Source organism: Phragmites australis, chromosome 16 (assembly GCF_958298935.1).
Source record: "Phragmites australis chromosome 16, lpPhrAust1.1, whole genome shotgun sequence".
Classification (NCBI taxonomy): domain Eukaryota; kingdom Viridiplantae; phylum Streptophyta; class Magnoliopsida; order Poales; family Poaceae; genus Phragmites; species Phragmites australis.
The window spans coordinates 15,106,418-15,126,623 of NC_084936.1; the positions used below are offsets into that span (position 1 = coordinate 15,106,418).

At 42.7% G+C, this 20,206-nt stretch overlaps 1 protein-coding gene across 2 annotated transcripts; it reads right to left on the bottom strand.

Moving 5' to 3' along the window:
• Nucleotides 1-255: 255 nt before the first annotated feature.
• LOC133896503 (pre-mRNA-splicing factor ATP-dependent RNA helicase DEAH1-like) lies at nucleotides 256-18,998 on the bottom strand. Of its 2 annotated transcripts, XM_062337133.1 has the most exons (27): nucleotides 18,606-18,998; nucleotides 18,357-18,487; nucleotides 18,069-18,266; nucleotides 17,909-17,992; nucleotides 17,713-17,799; nucleotides 14,206-14,239; nucleotides 14,068-14,122; nucleotides 9,424-9,483; nucleotides 9,252-9,323; nucleotides 9,017-9,080; nucleotides 8,231-8,310; nucleotides 8,060-8,127; nucleotides 7,848-7,905; nucleotides 6,874-6,931; nucleotides 6,731-6,793; nucleotides 5,023-5,091; nucleotides 4,182-4,271; nucleotides 3,819-3,905; nucleotides 3,584-3,699; nucleotides 3,436-3,502; nucleotides 2,305-3,345; nucleotides 2,147-2,209; nucleotides 1,197-1,320; nucleotides 956-1,056; nucleotides 770-832; nucleotides 616-688; nucleotides 256-521 (listed from the first exon to the last, which is right to left on the bottom strand). In XM_062337133.1, the coding sequence occupies exons 1-27, from the start codon at nucleotides 18,703-18,705 to the stop codon at nucleotides 475-477; spliced, it is 3,153 nt and encodes a 1,050-aa protein (XP_062193117.1). In that variant the 5' UTR covers nucleotides 18,706-18,998; the 3' UTR covers nucleotides 256-474. The 2 variants fall into 2 exon arrangements, with proteins under 2 accessions (XP_062193117.1, XP_062193118.1); XM_062337134.1 differs by lacking the exons at nucleotides 17,909-17,992; nucleotides 18,069-18,266; nucleotides 18,357-18,487; nucleotides 18,606-18,998 and adding an exon at nucleotides 17,261-17,396.
• Nucleotides 18,999-20,206: the final 1,208 nt, after the last annotated feature.

A 20,206-nucleotide genomic window follows, 5' to 3' on the forward strand; every position in this document is an offset into this window, starting at 1 on the left:
GATACGTGAAGTACGAATATATCTTTTGTATACTAAATATGGGCATAATTTTACTAATTGTTAGTCAAAATTTATAAAATTTGACTTTTTAAAATCTTAACACGCCTTGTACTTTGAAATGGAGTAGCATCAAATATTTGGTTGCTGTTAAAGGTGATTCAAAGTAAAACTTAGTCTAAAAAATTTGCCCTATACTACACTACGAAAGCTGGTGGTAAACCTTCCAAATATATATCTATCGTGCTAATTATCAGACACGAACGAATCAAACTTATACAACAATTTTAGCTGTAAGCATGCACGCCTTCATGTCAAAATTTACGTGAACAATCAGTTACTCTGAAACCTAATCTGGATCGACTGGCGACGGCATCTATCCTATGCGCGAAAATGAGTTATGTACATCTTCACTCTAAGCCTGATGCTCTCTGAATACAATTAACAACATCCATCGAAATGGTTCATGGGTCCTAGCTACAATGCAGCTCGTCCTTGTCCCTTCGGCAGCTTCTTGGTCCCAGCTGTGCACGCAAAAAGAAAAAACGTAAGCCACAGCTCATACAACCAATAAAAGCTAGCTTGAACGAACAAAATGGCATCATGATCCACACTTACAGTCGTCGACATCCTTTAGTTGGTAATAGTGCGGTGCTATTTCCACTAGCCAATCAGGCTTTAGTTCCGTCACCTGCAGTGCCATAACGTTTTGCAATGATTCACAAGAATTACTCCATCATGTATTTATCTGATTCTGGATAACAGGGCGTACCTGGCGCATAAACTCTTTTGTCGTGAGAACTAATTCGTGGTATATTACCCACCGTGGACGTACCTGCATTAGGTAAATAAGCATGTAGCACAAGAGATCGGAACTAAAACTTGCAGAACACATGGCAGTACTATGAATGTTGAGGACAGAAAAAAAATGAGGCCATGTACAATCGAACAAACTTACCTCGGCTAGTCCTGAACTAGGATGGATATGTACAGTCTGAGGGTTCTTGACAGTTTTATATGAACCATCCCTCTGCAACCGTGCAGAATGATGGAAGAAACCTACAGCACACAAGTACTCAATATTATGTGGAAATTTTCAGGCAGTTTGCACGCAAAGCAATTGCATCATTGTTGTCTAGCACTGAAGAATAGTTGCATCATTGACTCATTGTTGTCTGGAATACTCACAAGGCTCATACCTGATGTTATAGCTTTTTTAATAGCATCCAAGTCACTAGCATTTGAGCAAACCTCAATCTCAACTCTTTCCAGAAGTCCCTCTAGTTGATCTCGAATATCTCTTGCCCTCTTCATACTGCGCACCTGATTTATCCAAGGACAGTTTTACTTATAAATTTGCAGAATCAATGATCAACATTCAACAGAGTAGCAGACAATTTAGAACTATTGTGTAAAGATGAATTCTGTGACAGTATGAAAACTAACTGGCGTTTGATATGTACTCCAGCGGATGCTATGGCCACTAACAAAGATGGATATAAAACCTTACATATACGGTCTTAAATAGCAATAAGATAATATGCAACTATTGGATTATTCTACTCATCTCTAAGATATTACTGTACAATTTATAGAATTTCATGATGCGATTTGGGCATCAAGGTTTTAGAAAATATAAAATACCCAAGTATTGTCATGGTAATTCTCATTCATGACCTACGATCCTATTGGGAACAGGGGTATTCATACAAAAATAGTCAAAATTCGCAACAGTGTCACAAGACAACCTGGAGAAAGGTGGTAAAGGTGGTCGGTGGTCTCTTAAGCAGAGCAAATAGAAGTGCTAATATTGTTGAGGTACATATAATAAATAAGCGTAATCAGGGAAACGAAAACCATTTGCTAAACAGTGGTTGCCAGATTTAAATGCACTAACAGCCAGTTTTTCCCATGGGGCTGACATTCAAATTTGATTTTTGAGAACTCCATTCTATTTTATCTATATTTTGTCTAAGTGTCAATATCTAGCTCATCTCTACTGCTTTATATTTCTTTTACACAAATTCACCTTTCGGGGAAAAACAATTTCAGATTAAAAAAAGAACATTTACTGGCCGATCAGATACACGGACCCTTTTCAGGTAAAGAAATTAACCCTGAGGATAACAAACAGAAAGCATGTACAAACCTGTATATAGTTTTCATAGCACCATTGAGTTGAATAGTCTGTTTCTTTCCACGAGTTATAAACCTGGAAGAAAGAATAAGAAATTAGCATTTGACCGCTTAAATCCAAAGAATATAAATGGAACATGCTTATAAAAGTAAACAGGCAGGGAAGAATACATTTAGTAGTGCTATATGGTCCCCAACATTGCCAGTGTGGAAGTTCAACCTTGCATTATCTGCATGAACTTGTTTGTCTTTCGGACGATAGAATATAGAATTGCCAATTGACAACATGGAGGCAATGGAGATGACCTCATCAGAACACTTATATTTCTCTGAAGCCACTATCGTCTTCGACAACATAGGATCCAATGGAAATTCTGCCATTCGTCTTCCAGTCTTGGTCAACTCTCCACGACTGTTGAGTGCACTGAGAGCAAAAAGTTGTTCCAGAGCCTTTAACAGGGCTTCTGATGGAGGTGGATCCATAAAGTCAAAATTAACCAAGTCATGAATACCAAGACTCTTGAGAGTAAGCACAACATTCGCAAGGTTGGTTCGTTGAATCTCCGGAACAGTATTATCTTCAAGGTCGTGCATGTAGTTATAACTTGTGTATAGGCGGAAGCATTTTCCAGGTCCAGTCCGTCCAGACCTTCCTGCCCTCTGGTTTGCTGATGCTTTTGAGATTGGGTTAATAAGCAGAGATTCCATTCCTGTGCGGGGATTGTATGATTTGATCTTGCAAAACCCTGGATCAATAACATACTTTATACCATCAATGGTTAATGAAGTCTCTGCTATATTAGTAGCCAGAACCACCTTTCGAGCACCCTCGGGGGTTGGCTCAAATATCTTAGCTTGAAGTTCAGTAGGCAGATTTGCATAAATAGGACATATAATTAATTCCGAAATTTTTGTGCCTAAGCCCCTTGTTCTGTGTTTAAGGATTTCATCAACTGTTTCAATTTCCTCCTGCCCTGTTAGGAAAACCAGGATATCTCCAGGGGATTGTGTCACATGTATCTGTAAAACAGTGACAATTGCTGCATCTATGTAATCTGCTTCTGGGGCTTTTGTATAATGAATTTCAACTGGGTATCGCCTCCCAGGTATCTTGAAAATAGGAGCTGAATCGAAGTAGTCACTAAATTTTTCTGCATCAAGGGTGGCACTTGAAATGAGCAACTTCAGGTCTGGCCGAAAGCGAGAAATGTCCTGAAGGCAGTAAAAAACATATTATGTACATGAGGGATTGGGATTGTATCTACTATAGTTGCAAAACAAGCATACATCAAGCTAGCTAACCTTCACCAAACCAAATAAGATATCAGTAGACAGTGTACGTTCATGAGCCTCATCAACCATGACAACACTGCGGCACAAATAAACAGAGATAAGAAACGTCTTTGAATTTTGTTTTAAAAAAAATACATATGCTTTCTTAAATTGTTACCTATAGCTAGCCAAATCTGGTTCACCAAGAAACTCCCTCAGAAGCATTCCATCAGTCATGTACTTAATAATTGTTTTCTCTGAAGTGCAATCCTCAAACCTTATAGAGTAACCAACCTGTACAACAGTAATAGATATAACTATCATAAATCTCAGATGATATGCTGGAAGATCCATTGCACGAAAACATTCATGAATTTGAACAATGCGACACTAGAATTGTAAAAAGATCAAACCTCATGTCCCAATTTAACACCCATTTCTTGAGACACCCTTGCTGCAACACTCATGGCTGCCACTCGACGAGGTTGCGTACATGCAACCTGCACAAAATTAAGCGTCTTGAGTACACAGCTTCCAAAAGCCACAAATTTAGCAGAACAACATCAAGGCCTAAACCTAACCTACTTGCATATTTTGTAGAACTGGAGCATGGAAAGTTGCAAGGGAAAATGTCATACAGATTTATTTTTTTGTGCAGCAGACCAAACTAAAACTATCCCAAAAACCTTGTGTATACATCACTAAGGGAATAAGTGAGTCTAAGATTGTTGAATATACAATGAAACCCAAAATAATGGTGCTTACAGATGTCATACCTTGCCTTTCGCGGTATATCCAGCTTCATGAAGGTACTGAGGAATTTGTGTTGTTTTACCAGAGCCAGTTTCTCCCACTATGACAATAACCTACAGAGAGAACAAAGGTTGTATGAACATCAATTCGAGTCAAAAATCCTATAATTATATTAATATTGATATAGTGGGCTAATTTGATCCTAGATACAATCTTAATTTGGTGGAATATCAATATTGATACGATTGTAGCAAAAATCTTGGTAGGATCATGAACACAGTTTGCAGACGGTCCTACTCAATGCTACCAATCCTAGTAATGAATCATACATACTTGTACACGTCCTTTGATTGTAGAGTTTCACCTTTTATACATTAACACATATTTGTATAAGCAACGACAGATATACATTTGGACTATATTTCAAAATAAAAGATTTTAATGCACAATTTACAAATTTATCATTGTTGAAATAAACGTAAAATAAGAAAATAAATATTTTGGTAGAATCAGGTAGGATCTTTTAGATTCTATAATTCAATGGTAGGATGCCTCCTTTCAGAGCATCTTCCCTTCGATCCAAGGTCTTGTGCCTGACAATCTTGGAGAGAACGAAGCATATGACAAATATTCAACATGACAACATCACAGAAAGTCTCACTGATAATTCTTTTTATAAAACATCAATGACCGTATGCAAATATAACTGAAACTGGGAGATGTATGGGACAGCAATAAAGCAAATCATGGATAATTTGTTTGACAAATCCTGACACATCTCACTGACTTTAAGAGTGTTCGCTATTGAAGCCTAGTAATGACCATCGAGCAACATCATTACATAAGGCTAGAAACAACACAAACCTGATACTCATCAACAGCCTTGATGAGTTCATCCCTAAATTTGTAGATTGGAAGTGTCTTCCGTTCATCCTGGCTCAGAAAAGAAGCATGTTAATAAAGAGAAAAACAATAAACAATTGTCAGGACTGTATGCCAGTGTTACCGGGACTCGCGATTCCAGAATTTTTTTGCTGCGTCGACACGCACTGAACCCGTTTCCAGCGAGTCCAAGTAGCTAACTAGGGAGAGGTGAGGAGGGATGGGTGGGCATCATCGAACCACAGTAAGGGGAGCACACGCGGGGAGCGTGAGTCCCCCACAACGACGACCTGGGCCGGGTCCTACCCAGGGTTTTATTTACCGGTAGCAGAAATTTATTGGGGATCACCGATAAATGGGATTTTCGGATTTATCGGAATCGGCGATAGACAAATTTTTTCGATCAAAATTTAGGGGAAAAAAAGCTCAATTTCTCTAGAAAATAACACCAATCGTCTCCAAACCATTTAATATAAAAAACTACACATAATAATATAGAAATAAAAGAGTATCACTGATTCAAAGATACAACAGGAGTGGTGTACCGGTGTGCTGCTAGACGGAAATTAAAAAAAAATGAAAATTTCAGGCGATAAAAGAAAGTTACCGGGCCCAACCAATAAATCGGAAATATCGGAATTCTATTGCCGATAAATTTTTCCCTGGTCCTACCGCCTCTGAAACACCGATACTTCAAGACACTGTATCCAATGTGGATACAGTGTCCGATACCAATACTCGCCAGATACGTAGTCGGCAAGTATCCGAAAAAAATATTACATAAATTCCGGATACACAATTGGATACTTCTCCGACACTTTAGGGATACGGCCCAACCAATTTGCACCCGCATGACCTGTTAGGTCATACGGGTGCAAATTGTATCCGCATATTGGGTTTCCAGGGAAAATGATGTATCCTCGTATCCGTATCGGTGCTTCCTAGCCTGCCGGCACGGCGGCGTTAAGTGCGGACCAAAGCGTCTGGGAGTGGGCCTTGACGGCGGTGGAGGAGGAGAGCGCCCGACAGAGCAGCAAGAGGAGCGGCGAGATCGCCTAGCGCTCGGGGCCCCGCGCTCTGGCGGAGGTGGCCTCGACATGCTTGCAGTTGTAGCGGGGAGAAGGCGGCGGCGGGTGGTTGGTGGGGTTCGCCGCTTGGAGTTAGAATTGGAGTTGAGTTGAAGGCATGGTCTTGGTGGAACAAAGAGCGGAGGTGGAGATGGGCTGCGAGCGATCTGAGACGTGGAAGAAATTCTTGGCCCGGTCCAATTCTTTAGCGGTTCTTGTCTTTCTTTTTTTAGAAGCAAAAGACAATGACAATTTCATTAAAATGACACTAGCAACGTAAATTTCAATTTTTAAAATTAAAAAATGATATATATTAGACGCATCCCCGAATCCTATTTTCTAGAGTTTACCGAATCGGACACCCACACCTAAATCAAACTCTGACACCCGCACCTGTGTCCCGGTAACACTGTTGTATGCAGCTATTAAGAAAAGCACAACTAGATAAATGATCTATATTTTTTTTCTCGAACATACAGGGGAATTACGGATCACTGTATTAAAGAAAGAATAAACGGATCGATTACAAGAACTGCCCCCATAGGGAGAGACCATACCATAACACCCACACCCACTCACACCTCTATTCATTTTATCTTTCATAAGGATCTGGTCACACTCACCTGGAGCTCCCTTTTCAACATATCTTTTGCATCAATGTCCTCTTGATCCAAATCGTCTTCATCCTAAAATAGGAAATATCAGTACAACAATATCTCTAAGGCATTAAGCTAAACAAGGAAATCAACAGCATTTAACTGATTACCTGGGTTCCTTCAATGACCGATGATTTAACAAAATCAATGCTATCTTCAAATACATACCTAAGAAGTTGGAAAAGTAACATATGAAGAAATCAACTGTTAAACAGAGGCGCAGTGAAGCATAAACATCAATGTCATGCAATAATAGTAGTTCAGTCCAAATAATTTTTTGCATTAGATACAACATGCAGTTTACTGCTGACTGCCGACAAAGGTCAAAAAGTTTGTTTCCAAGGAAAACTCAGACCCCCGCCCCTCCCCACAAAGATTTCTGGTTACTGCCGGTAACCAGAATTGTTGGGACAAATTTGTCTGAAACGTTTGAATCCAATCTAGAATATTTTGATAAAAAATTGGAAAAGGGCATTATCAGGTGTTGAACCTGCAACCTAATCTCATGTGGAGACTACTGTTACGACCAAAAATACACACAAAAGAGTGTAATTACCATTTGTACGGTTCCGTTTTGAACCATCAAAAAATTTCATTCGATATTAAGCCACTGGAAAATCTGCCCAGTATTTTTTTCCCTTCTGCTGACCAAGTCCAAAACAGCTAACGGAAACCCTTTCCTTCTCCAGCATGGCAACATCCAATCCAACCAACATTCTAGCCAAGTAGCAGTCGTCCCTTGGAAAACCTAACTTATATAGCATTGTCACTTACTCAAATGTTGTAATTGTAGGGCATCCACAGTGTATAGGGCACCCAGGCCCATGGGTAGCCTCTAAGCTTATAGTACAACTTTCTCCAATGCATACTGTCACCAGATGCCTTCAGAATGTCACCCACAAGCGATTATAAAGAAACCTCCAACACTCACAATAAACCCCACCAACAAAAAATGGAGGCAGTCCTCTTAGTCTAGATTTTTACATACAACAGAGATAGTAACAAGATAGATGGTTTGTCTTTAGTGGCACTGCCATTAAACTTTGCTGATGAACAAACCAAAAGAAAAAAAAAAGTAACTTACTGAAAGTCATCAGAAGACCGCTTCCTATCTTTGGATCCAAATTGCAGTTTAGACTTTCCTGGAACAAGTACATAATTATGCTCCATGTCAGTCTCTTGCTAATAACAAAGAGTATACCTAATGGTTTAAAGACACCATGCTGAAACCTTAATGCAACTGCAGCACACATCAAACCAGAGATGTGGAAGTTTGTTCAAAATGCATAGCATTACCTATTTGGTGTTCCTCCCATGCTTCCTGTTCAGCAAAAGGGTTCATTTTATCCTTGGCCTCAGGATCTCTGCTTGTGCATGAAATTCAAAAAATCAAGATGTGCAAATAAACTCTATGGAAGTTACATGCCATCTTGTACATAAGACCACATAACTTGAAGGTAAACTTACTTGTATCGCTGCATGGCTACAGAGAATCTCTTTTCTTGATTGACATTTTCACCCATGTCATAAGCTTCAGGCATTTTGTACTGAAATTCATGTGTATAAAGTTTGTGGTATTAGACACATTTTTAGTAGGCAATCTCAAGAACGCTACAGTAAAGCTCTCTAGCAGACATGAAATTCCAAGAAAATCAACATAAAGATTCAAACAGTGTGTACAAGGCATGGATGAAGATAAATATGAAGCAAAACATTCAATGGGAAAACAACATAAGGTTAAGTTCCTGTTGTTACTGTATATAGAACAAAAAAGCACATCAAGTCGGAGATAAAGAAATTACAGAAGCTAATAAAAATTTGGATTTAATGGGTTAAAATAAATGAATGCTTAATGTTCAAGAGTTCTCATCAGCACAGCCAGTAGAGTCACACAATTTGGAATACTTGAACGTGCATGAAATAATCAAACGTGGTCATGTGTCCAAAACCTCCATTCTATGATAAAAGCGAATCTGATCAATGTAGGGCAAACTCTACAAGAATTATAGGTTAAATCAAATGGATACTTTTTTTTTCCAATTTACCCTGCAGGATCAGCAAGAGGATTATACCGGCACCTTTTGGCTTCATGACAGCACCAATAGAAAGAATAAATAATGCACATAAAAAACAATGACCATCTACACTATTCAAATTTACAAACAAGAAAATAGAACAGTTTAATGGAGCAAAATAATGATATGTAAAGGATGACAATACCATTACTCCATGATATTCCCAAGAAAAACATACCTCACCAACATCATCGGCACTCTCAACATGGTCCTTAACAAGATCATAGATCTTCTTCTTGTATCTACACATATAAACCATTCAATGTCAAGGTTTACATGCACATGAAGAGTCTAAAAGCATAAGTATAAAACTAAACAAAAGAACAATGTCATCTTTCTTTTAAGTAACCATATTCTCAGTACAAAATTAGCTTCAGAAAATCATTTCCACATGACATAGTTTGAATCGTCACCTGAGATCCTTTTCTTCGGTTTCGGTTAGTTTCACATCATGAAAAATATACTCATGATCTACAATTTCGTCCCTGCAGAAGCCAACAAAAACAATGTTAATACCTGCATCAACATATAGAGAAAAAAAAGTCAACAGCAATGAACCTATATTAGAAGTATTTTTGTACTGACCGAATTTCTTCAATTTTTTTGTCCCTTCGTTTTTGCAAGTACGCTTGCCTTGAGAATTTCCTGCACGTTGATTTAAACAGAAAGTCAATACAAAGTACTCCCCGAAGATCTTTTTGATTTTGTAATTTGATTCTTTTTTCTACCTAATCAGATAAGGGGATAAAGAGTACCTCTAGATGAAAGAAAATAACTATAAGAAACGCAAGGGTGAATAATGAGCAAAAGCAACGAAAACATCGTTCTCTGAACAGTCCAAGCATATTAACTAAAACAGCACTAGAGTTATTTGCGAGAGTCGCACTAACACTCTGTCATGGGTCAAGATCCAGCCCATGGCCTAATAAGGCCCAAAATCCCACTAGTGGATACTGTTCACGCCCGTGAACAGTACCACGTGTACTATAGCCGTGGCTGGGTCCACACCGTTTCTAGACCGTTAAGTAGATTAGGGTTTTCTAGAACTTTCCAAATTATAATAGATTACTTAAGGGTCAAATTAGCCCTATACAAAAGAAGCAAATCATCAATAAAGAGATAAGCAAGAATAAGAAGGGAAATCATTCTTCTTGCTGACCAGGCGTTTGGCGCTTGGCCGACCCTCGCTCTCTCTCTCATGCTGCCGATTCCTTATGCCCAAAACCCTAGCCACCGCCCACCATAGCCATCGGCAACCTCCATTGTCGCCATTCCCCTCCTCTTCTCCTTCGATTAAACAACCACCACTACATTTGGTATCAAAGACCACTCTGATGTCATAGATTTCGTCTGAAGGATCGATCCTGCAGTCAACTCAAGATCTACATATGTAGATGTGATCGGGACGGACTGCATCGACCTCGACAACGACAACCACAGGCCTGATCCTCACACAAACAGTGTCCGTGGTACTGTTCATCTGAACAGTACCCTTGTCGCTGTTCCGCCTATAAACAATACCCATGGCGCTCCAATTTCCTCCGATCTTTGTGCTCCACTCAGATCCGATCATGCGCCCTCACGGGCGGATATTTGCAAGCAACTTGAGGAATTTCACAGCGAATGCCGACAATGTGTCGATAAGTTGTTCACCATCTTCGCTACTCCACGGAATTCAAAGGAGACGCTTGAGATTTCGTGCTCCCTATCACGACAACCGCAAGCCACCTCAGATGCATGTACCAACAAGGATAATCTGGAGCATGCTACTTCACCGCCCACAACCGTCATCCTGCCAGATGCCATCGCCCTATCATCAGCAGCTTCATCGGAGGTTATGAACAAAGCTTCTCGACAACCACCGCCAGATGTACACTCTTGCAACATCACCTACACGTCGAACATCGATGTTCCCTCTACGCCGGTCTTCCACCTTATCTCGACGCCAGATGGTGCTGCCCATGTCTCCCTAGGTGTGCCCGATGACGACTCCTCCACTGGCATCGACGCTATCCTCCACAACATCTTCTTTGACACGCACGACGCCGTATCATCTGCTTCTCCAGAATATCCGACCGAAGACTTCCTTTCGACAGAACCTGTTATTATAACAACCCCTAGTGTTCAGGAGGAACACACGGCCGCTACACTGGATTTTGCGGTGTTCGCGATCACGGAGACCCTCATTGAAGCTTATGGCACTTCAGCAGCCGCGGTCTCTCGTTTGCCATCTGCGACCGACTTGGAGATCACTCATGGGGTAAAAGGCCCTAGAGCATCTCCAAATGCCGACCCCAAAGTTCCAGTCTCAACAGCTACAATGTTGACGATGGGAGCTACCAATTCCTCCAACAACCATGACTTCGTCAACACCAAGCCGGGCATCGCTACTCCAACATCCGCTCCAAGTTGTGAGGATTACTTTGTTGTCACCTGCCGCATTCCTGCATACATCGGCGACCAAACCATTGTACGACCGATTGATCCTGGTGGACCGAATGATGCGGCGGTCACCAGCGCCTTCATTAGGATCTAGGCTTCTGACACTTCAACAACTGCGGACTCTCGTTCGCCACCCAATTCGATCTGAAGTTCACACTCAAGGCACGAAGCCCCAGGGCGTTTAATGCCACTAAACCACCGCCGATCTGCAAGTCCTTCGGTGGGAAACCTTCGAGCTCGACACCAAACGACCCTATAGCGACGTTGATCTGACGACAGCTTCCGTACCCAGTGGTGCGGACCAGCCGCCTGATCCAACCTCCACCCCAAGTGGGTAAGTCAATTCTCAGGCCATCACCTACACCTCCTCGACAGCAACCACTCGCCTTCGCTTGTCGCCCATCTCCCTCAACGACGAGTCCTCTACACCCTCAGGTTAGCCATCCTATACGTTGTCGTTCGTATCCTTCTACAACGGCTATGTGCGGTACCCCTCCCCGACTACCTTGCCTTCAATGGCGAGATAAGGCTCCAAGGTCACAACTATCTCCATGTTCCACGACACCGGCGCTTATACCTCAAAAACAACGGAGCGACCAAGCACAACCCCAATAGCACTGGGTGTCCTCTAGGCGTTCAAACATCATGTGTCCTTCGTGTTGGGTCGATCGATTATCCTCTTCTACTACAGTCAACCAAGATCAATGACCGCATCCATCTTGTTGTCGACAACTTAATCCTTGGGCATTCTACACCGACTCTCCACGCTCGACAAGGCCACACACCCCACTCAACGCCAGCCATCAACATCCAGGTGACATCCTCCATCAGCGGCTTCCTCACAATAGGTTCCAGCACTGCACCTGCTGCCCTCGACGTTGTGCCTAGGGAAGGAGGCCTTGTCACGATTGATGGCAGTGCACAGGAGGAGCGTGTAGCGAATCTTCAAGGGACAAATCTGAGTAGTGTCACCAACGTCTTGATATTTACGACACGACAGTTTGCCACATCTACAGCCGACAAGTTGGCTGGTATCCCCATCAGCAACCATGATGCAGCAGGAGACCAAAATTGCATGGGCTTTACCTTCGTCAGCGGCAACTCCAACGACAATGACCCCGCATTGTGTGACATGTCAGGTGACCATGAGGATCGCCTTTATAGGGGGTGCAACATACAATTCCAGGCCTCCATCATCCAAATGGTCAGCAACACACCATCCTTCATCTTCAGGACCTTCACCACTCTTGGGATGGTCGTCATCGCCTACCTGCTTGCCTTGTTTCCATGGGAAACAGGAGAATCATGTGTTGCGTGCATGATCTCCAATTCTCTTGCCAGTATTTGATGGTCTTCCAGTTCATGACAGATATCAACATCCACAAGGTACACATTAACTCTGTCTTGCAGGAATTCAACAATGGACACAACAACGATGTACGTGGATTTCAACGACATCTCCAGCAAAAAAACACGACGTCATCACGCTCATCGCCGAGTCTACCTCTTACACCTACATCAATGGCGATGCAATCATCTACGTGCTCCTTCGACCCCAGGCCACTGACTTCATCATCAACACAAGACGAATAGAATTCATCATCAACCATTTCCGGCACTGCCTCGTCACGCCAAGGAGCCGCAAGGAGCAGAACTCGTTCTTCAATATAGGGTTTCCTCGGGCTTCAACCATAGCCCCCACCTTGCAGCGTGTGGAGCTTTCCCTAATTAGCAGCTCGAGGACGAGCTGCAAGTGAATGGGGGGAGAGATATCATGGGTCAAGATCCAGCCCATGGCCCAATAAGACCGGCCAGCCCAAAAGGCCACTCGTGGATATTGTTGACACCTGCAAACAGTACCATGTATACTGTAGCAACTACCGGTCCACCCTGTTTCCAAATTGTAATAGATTACTTATGGGTCAAATTAGCTTCTCTGTATAAAGAGAAGCAAATCATCAATAAAGAGATAAACAAAAATTAGAAGGGAAACCCTTCTTCTTGCCGCCCAGGCGCTTGGCACCTGGCCGACCCTCGCTCTCTCTCTCACGCCGCCGACTCCTTGCGCCCAAAACCCTAACCGCTGCCCACCATAACCGCCGGCGACCTCCGTTGTCGCCATTCCCCTTCTCTCCTCTCCTCCCTCCAATAAACAACCACCACTACACAGTTATTCAATTTCCAAGAGGAAGAATGATCCATGTTTCATCCAAACTATCAGTATGTTCCAACTATGCTTTCTAGTGGTAGAAAAAGTATGCCAAACTTCTACTAATACATCATCATATGAATTAAATATGCTACAAACTGGGAAGTTATTCAATCTCTGGTTCTAGTCACAGATGAAAAACGTCAGCAGACAAGAATCAGAATTGGGATTTCTCCATTACACTAAAATTCCAAAATGTTCAACCAGATGTGAAGTACAAAATGATCCACCGCACAGTTCACTATATCAATGGAACGCAAATCGTTTACTTTCATGAACAAACAAGTTCACTCAAAAGCTGAAACCGTTACAAAGATTAAAAAGTTCGGCAAATGCACTCATAAATTCAACACTGCAGCACAAATATACAACATCGAGCCTTTCTTTTGCATTGCTTTTCCTCTTTTGAAAAATAACTCAATGTGGCCAATTATTTCCAGTAACAAGGTTTCCATTATTGTAATGAATCATGAGTAAATCAAGCTAATCTGTTACCTATGCAATTGGTAATACAACAAAAGAAAGTTACGACAATAACTGTACACCAAATCACCAATTAGAGCTTGCAGAGTGAACACCTTAGATCTGATGTGTCATTCTTGTCCATTGCTTGAGATTTTCTGTTAAGCTCCTCTGTCAATGACCTCATATCAATATGTATCGCAAAGATAATAATTAAGCAGATGTGTAAACTATACAGGTTCAAGTAGCTATACCTTGTTCTTCCTTAGATAATTGTCGCTCCATCAACTATAAGGAGAAATCACATAACAAAAAATCAGTTCAAAACTCCATGTCAAATGGTAAGTTTGAAATTAATTGGATGGGACGATGATATTCAGAATGATGCTCTGTGCTAGATTTATCTAATTGGCAAGTGATGCACAAATCAGGACAAACCATCAAGAGTCTAACTTAACATAATCAATCTTAAATAAAATGAATACCACCAACGTGAAGCTTATCCAGATGCATTGGTTTACAGGTGAACTCAACATTTATCATTTCTTATTATCAAGCCCTCGTGGTTTGTAGGTCACAACTTATTACTTTCCTTAACATTTAGCAGACTAGACTGAGATGAAATAACAAAATAATTCGAGTAATTTTCTTGGCAGGTACCTGAAGTAATACAGAAAGATTAAACTAAGAACGACCAGAATAAAAAATAGCATGTAGAATGTTGACAAATCACAGTAGAAAGCTGTCTGCAATGAAGCAACAAGGAAAATGTAAATAGTTCTCCCTCCAGTCATTTTTACTTGACGTTTCAAACAATTTGTTTAGATTAAGGTAGTAATCATTGACGCTACTGCTCCCCAATTGACTACACAGCAGCTAAGTGTCACCCTAGTTCTTCGACCGCCGTGGTGATTCCTCCACCACCGCCTCCAATCCACCACCAGCGCCACCCTACCATCCCGATTTCTCCACCGCCACCCCCATTCCTCACCCCCACCTTCCCCCAATCCCCCATGCAGCAGCACCCCACCGCCCCCCATCCCTCACGCAGAACCCCGCCGCCCTGATTCCTCCGATGTCATACCACCTATGCCACCACTGCCCCAACAATCCATCCACCATTGCCCCAAGTTAGTTCCACTTCCACCGGTCAAGTTGCGCATTTGATCATATGTCGAAACAACTGTTTTTCGATAAAAGAAGCTTTACTGACTCTCGTCGTCACATCAAGAAGGTACAATTGTATCTGTCTGTCGATCGAGAAATTCCAAACCAACCACAGCACGGGATAGACAAATGATACACGATGTCTCCTACCGGCCTCAGATCTCACCAAAATGTGCAGCTCTGCCCCTAGCAATATGTGGCTCCACCCCTGTCGATCGTCTTGCACATGGATCATTGCATGCATGCCGCCTAACTATCCACTTTCACAAGTGCCTAGCAATGCAAGCTTGACATGATAGCTCGTCAGTCTCCGCGTGAGCTCCACCAAACGGAAGGACGTATTTGACATGCAAATTAACCTCCACGACGTCAAGGCCTTTGGGGAAAAAATGAGAAAGCAAAAACTTGTGATCGACCCCAAAAGCAAGCAAAGAAAATCAATGTGTTGTTATACCCATTAATTACGGCAGCACAAGTGATTGAGCGAGCGAATGCCGCACCGATCGAGCGATCCAAACTCCACGCCGTTTCGTTCCACTTCCACCGGGCGTCTGATCACATGTCGAAACGATTGTTTTTTTTTTTGACAAATGAAGTTTTATTGATTCTTGTTGTCACATCAAGAAGATACAACTTCATCTGTCTGTTTGTCGATCTAGACATTCCAAACCAACAACGGCACGGGATAGACAGATGAAGCACGGTGTCTGCTACCGACCTCATATCTCACCAAAATCTTGTGTGAGCAAGGGCCGCTCTAATCGATTGACGCAAACTCCACGTGTGGAGTTTGTGTCGATCGATCCAGCTAGCTACTGCTAGTTCTAGCATAGTTAGGGCGTTAAACCAAAAGGCAGATTCAAATCTTGAAATCATACAGTTTTCAGATCAAGCAAGTCGTGTCACAAGATTTTTGTACAGGTCTTCATTTTTTATGGAAGCAAAAATTGGAAACAGGATATTTCAAAATCAGCAGGAATAAAAACTCAGTAACAAGATTCCTTCAAAAGAACAATTTGATGTACATCCAGTTCAGTGTGGTTCAGAATCTATGAAATTTGCGACTGGAAAGTGAAATAGCTTCTATCCACAGAACATCTGGAATAACATAGGTAATTAAAAATAGGAGTTAATATCTAGATCCAGCTAGACAAAAAGTCCACCCTTCACCTTGATGTCCAAGAACAATCAATTACCAATCACGCATTCCTGATAAGACAGCCGTTTTCCGAAAAAAAGAAAGGGCAAATTAAGATTGGAAACATGATGTCTGGAACTACTTTGATAGGCAACACTGTTTCTCGGCTTTTAACACTAGGCTTCCAATTTATATATGCTTTTCTTACTATAGAGTGCTCAGAACCATCATTCAAAGTGTGGACTAAACTCAAGAGCTAGATTATCGTGGCATGATGGCAGTGAAGGGGAAAAACAGCTTAGTTAAATGGATTTTTAAGTTTGTAAACCTCAAAATCAAGGTTTCCTGAACCTTGATAAATTGCAAACTAAATGGTGTTCCGACAATTGGAACATGGAAACACCAACTCTCAGAATGTTAATCAGAATACATAGTTGGGCAATCAAAGCGGGAGATTTAAGAATTTACCACTCTTAAGATTGGCACTTTCAGGATTTGCATCATGTCTCACTGACATGTAGGACCACCTGTGTCTAAGACAGTGGGCCAGGATGGCAAATCATGAAGTGCCAATCATAAGAGTAGAAAATCCTTAAAAAATCCAATCAAAACCTTTAAGTATGGATTGTATGGGAGAATTAAATAATGCTACCAATTTCCAGAGGAACATTTTAGAAGCTTTTGAAAGATAAAATCATCATTTTAAGATATTCCCGCAATGAATATTGTAGCGCATACTCACATGTACTCAGACATTGGTTTTATCCGAGTTCTTTACTAGATTTACTGTCTGGTTATAACTGAAAACTTGTTGCTAAGGGAATTTGCAGAATAGCCGGATATGGTGGAATTTTCAAGAATTGCACTGTGGTACTGAGAATTAAGCAAAGGCATACACGAAGATTTAAAGGTTAGCAATCACCACAAAGATCTTAGCGCACAATAAAAGGTTAAACTTTATATAAGCTAACTCTGCTGATATACTGAGTCAGAAAGGGAGTAACCTAGTGCCTGTGTAATCCTTTTCTGCAAGTAGGCTTCTCAAAATTCAACCGAGCTATCAGGAAAGCAACAAAAAAAGCTTGCTCCAAGAAGATTATACTGACTGATCCATGGGATCCTCCTTTCTATTTGTGCCACCTTCTGGGAAAATAGGCATCAATGCACACATACCAGAAATAGGAAGTCCAGCATGCTGCAAATATCAAACTGAAGGATCCAGAGGTGCCAAGGCAGAGCAGTGAAAACTAATGCCCCCAATATCCAAATTACTGTCTATTTTGATGGTAGCATTAGGTTTTATGTTCTGCTATGCAATGACTTCTGGTCTTTGCGTTTATTAATGGGCATGACAATGTGTAACATTTGATCATACTCCAATTCTATGACGCTAATCTATCGGTTCTTCAAAAGAAACAGAGGCAGGGCAACGAGTGTCAGCTTGCTGGAAAATTACCTTTCGTGTGTTAGCTGCATCTCTTTCTCTCATGTTCTTTTCTAGCTGGGCCCTTTCCTGCTGATCTCTTATCATTTCTTGCTCATCCTACAAGGCATCAAACATTCAAACAGATTCAACAGCACATCCTAGTCGAGAAATCATAATTCCATATTTTAATGTACAACAAAATCTTAGTCTCAGATGAGAAGCTTACATCAGAACTGTTGTCACCATCTTCTTCGTCCTCCTCTTCTGTTCGCCTCCGCACGTTCCTTCCAGAATCTGTAGCTATTTTTTCCTAGAAACAACATCATCAATTTGAGACAGTATTTGAAAGAAAGACCAAAATAAGGATCATACCACACAGGCCTTACCTCGTCATCATCCCCACTGTCTTGATCTTCAGCTTTCCTCCTGAAATGTTTCTGACTCTTAGATGATGGATTCATTGAGCTCTGTCGACTCATCGATGTTTGGTTGTCAGCATCATTGTCATCGTCGTCTTCCAAAAGCTTGTAAGTGCTCTGTTTCCTGACAAGCTTTGCTGCCTCCATCTCCTGTTTCTGGTAATTCTGGGGGGAAACAAAGCATTTTATCATCAAACAAATAATTGTCGCAATATCCGTTGGAATGAACAACAAATGCGAGAAATCAAAACTTACGCTGATACCGCTGGCCCTGCGAGGAACCTTAGCGTAGATGTCCGCCGCAAAGCCGCGAGTCTCTGCAGAAGAGCTGAACCCGAACTCAACGAGCTTTCCCACGAGGTCGCCAGTGGAAGAGCACTCCTTCGCTGCGCACGCTCGCACGCACGCACGCAACTCCAAATTTAGAACGACAGCCGCAACAGCTAAGTGAGGAGGAACGAATCCAGCAGCGCGAAACGAAACAGAGCTCGCGCCTGCGCCTACCTAGCCTGATGACGTACTGCACAACGACGCTCTTGGAGTAGCCGAGGAGGGTCATGAGCTTGTCGGAGACCCACTCCCTGAGCTGCCCGTCGCTCGCCATGCTGTCCTCCTTCCTCCGCCTCCTCGAATCGGGTCGAATGGGGCGGTATGGGCGCGGGAGAGTTCAGCTAGGGTTTGGCAGGCGCGGGGACGGGAGGCGGTGGCGGGGCGGGAGCCCGAGAAACCAGCAATGAACAGGCGGCTCCAGCAGCGATCGACCGGAGGAGAGGAGGAAGGGGCGGCCGCGTGGGGAGTTGGCGGCGACGGAGGCGGAGGAGACACACGCGGCGGCGGCGATAGCGTGGGCCGTGGGGGTTGAGCCTTGGCAGTGGCGTCCGCTTGGGCTGAGGTGGGCCGACCTGCTGAGCCTTATGACAGCACAGGACTAGAAAGGAAACATGAAAAAAGGAAAGAAAAAAAAAAGGCCATTTTATCTCTCAACTATTATTCGAGTTTTTTTTTACTTCTCAATCATAAAACCAAATATTTTACATCCCTTAATAATCAATACCGATTATAATTTCTTCATAACCTCGATTCAGGATGGTTTTGGCCGATGTGGATGAAGTGACATGGCAAACTTAACATGTCAACACTCAAATAAAATCCATAGACTCAAATTTTTTTAAATTAGTCCCTCCTTCCACACCCGACAAACCTGAGCCACCTCTCAGTGACCCAAGGCAGGGGAAGGCGTGCCCATGGCGTGCAGGACCTCACTGGAAGCAGACGACGCTTCGGCTTTGCTCGGGCGAGGGCCAGGGTAGCTGTGCGGGGCTTGTGTAGTCCCGACCGTGGGGTTCGGGGTACTGCAGGGTGCTCGAGGCACGGTCTGCAGCATGCAAGGTAGAGGCGGTGACTAGGGCTTTGCGGCAGTGCATGGGCAACGGCGATCTCCCCTAATTGAGGGTGGCTTAAGCATCTACAGGCTTCTAGTGTTCTCACTGTGCCTTTGGTTGAAGCCGAGAGAGACCAAGGACCTCTAATGACGATAAGGTACGATAGCGTAAAGAGCTCAACGACGGCGATGGTCTCTCGGTCTCGGTCTCTTGCGATTGGCAAAGGGGAAATGCTCAGTGAGGGTAGGAGATGGTGTTGGCGCAAGGGATTGGTTGGAGCTTCACTGAGGCAGCTAGGTTGATTCAAGTGGTGGCGACCGGAGCTGAGTAAGAAGGTATGGCCAGTTTGTGTCGGGTCCTAGTCCTCGCATGAATGGAAAAATGGAATCGTTGAGGTACGAAGAACATGATGACGTGCTTGGTTTTGACAGAGACTCACCAGGGAGAAAATGGCTCGGTCGTGAGCCCGCTGGTGCTGGAGAAGAAGCTCCTATTCTGAGCAAACCACAAGCTCTCACGTCTTGGTTTCTTGAGTAGAATAGAAGGGGGCAGTGTGGATAGTGTGTTGGCGCGAGGAGGGTCTACTTGGAGAAGGTTTGGCCCCGGTCCATGGATCGGGTGCATTTGGTTTCTCTGGGCAGCAGGATAGTTGGTTTCTCTGGGCGACACGATAGAGGATAGAGGATGGCGATGTGACGGTTCACAGGTGCTAGCAGGAGGGTG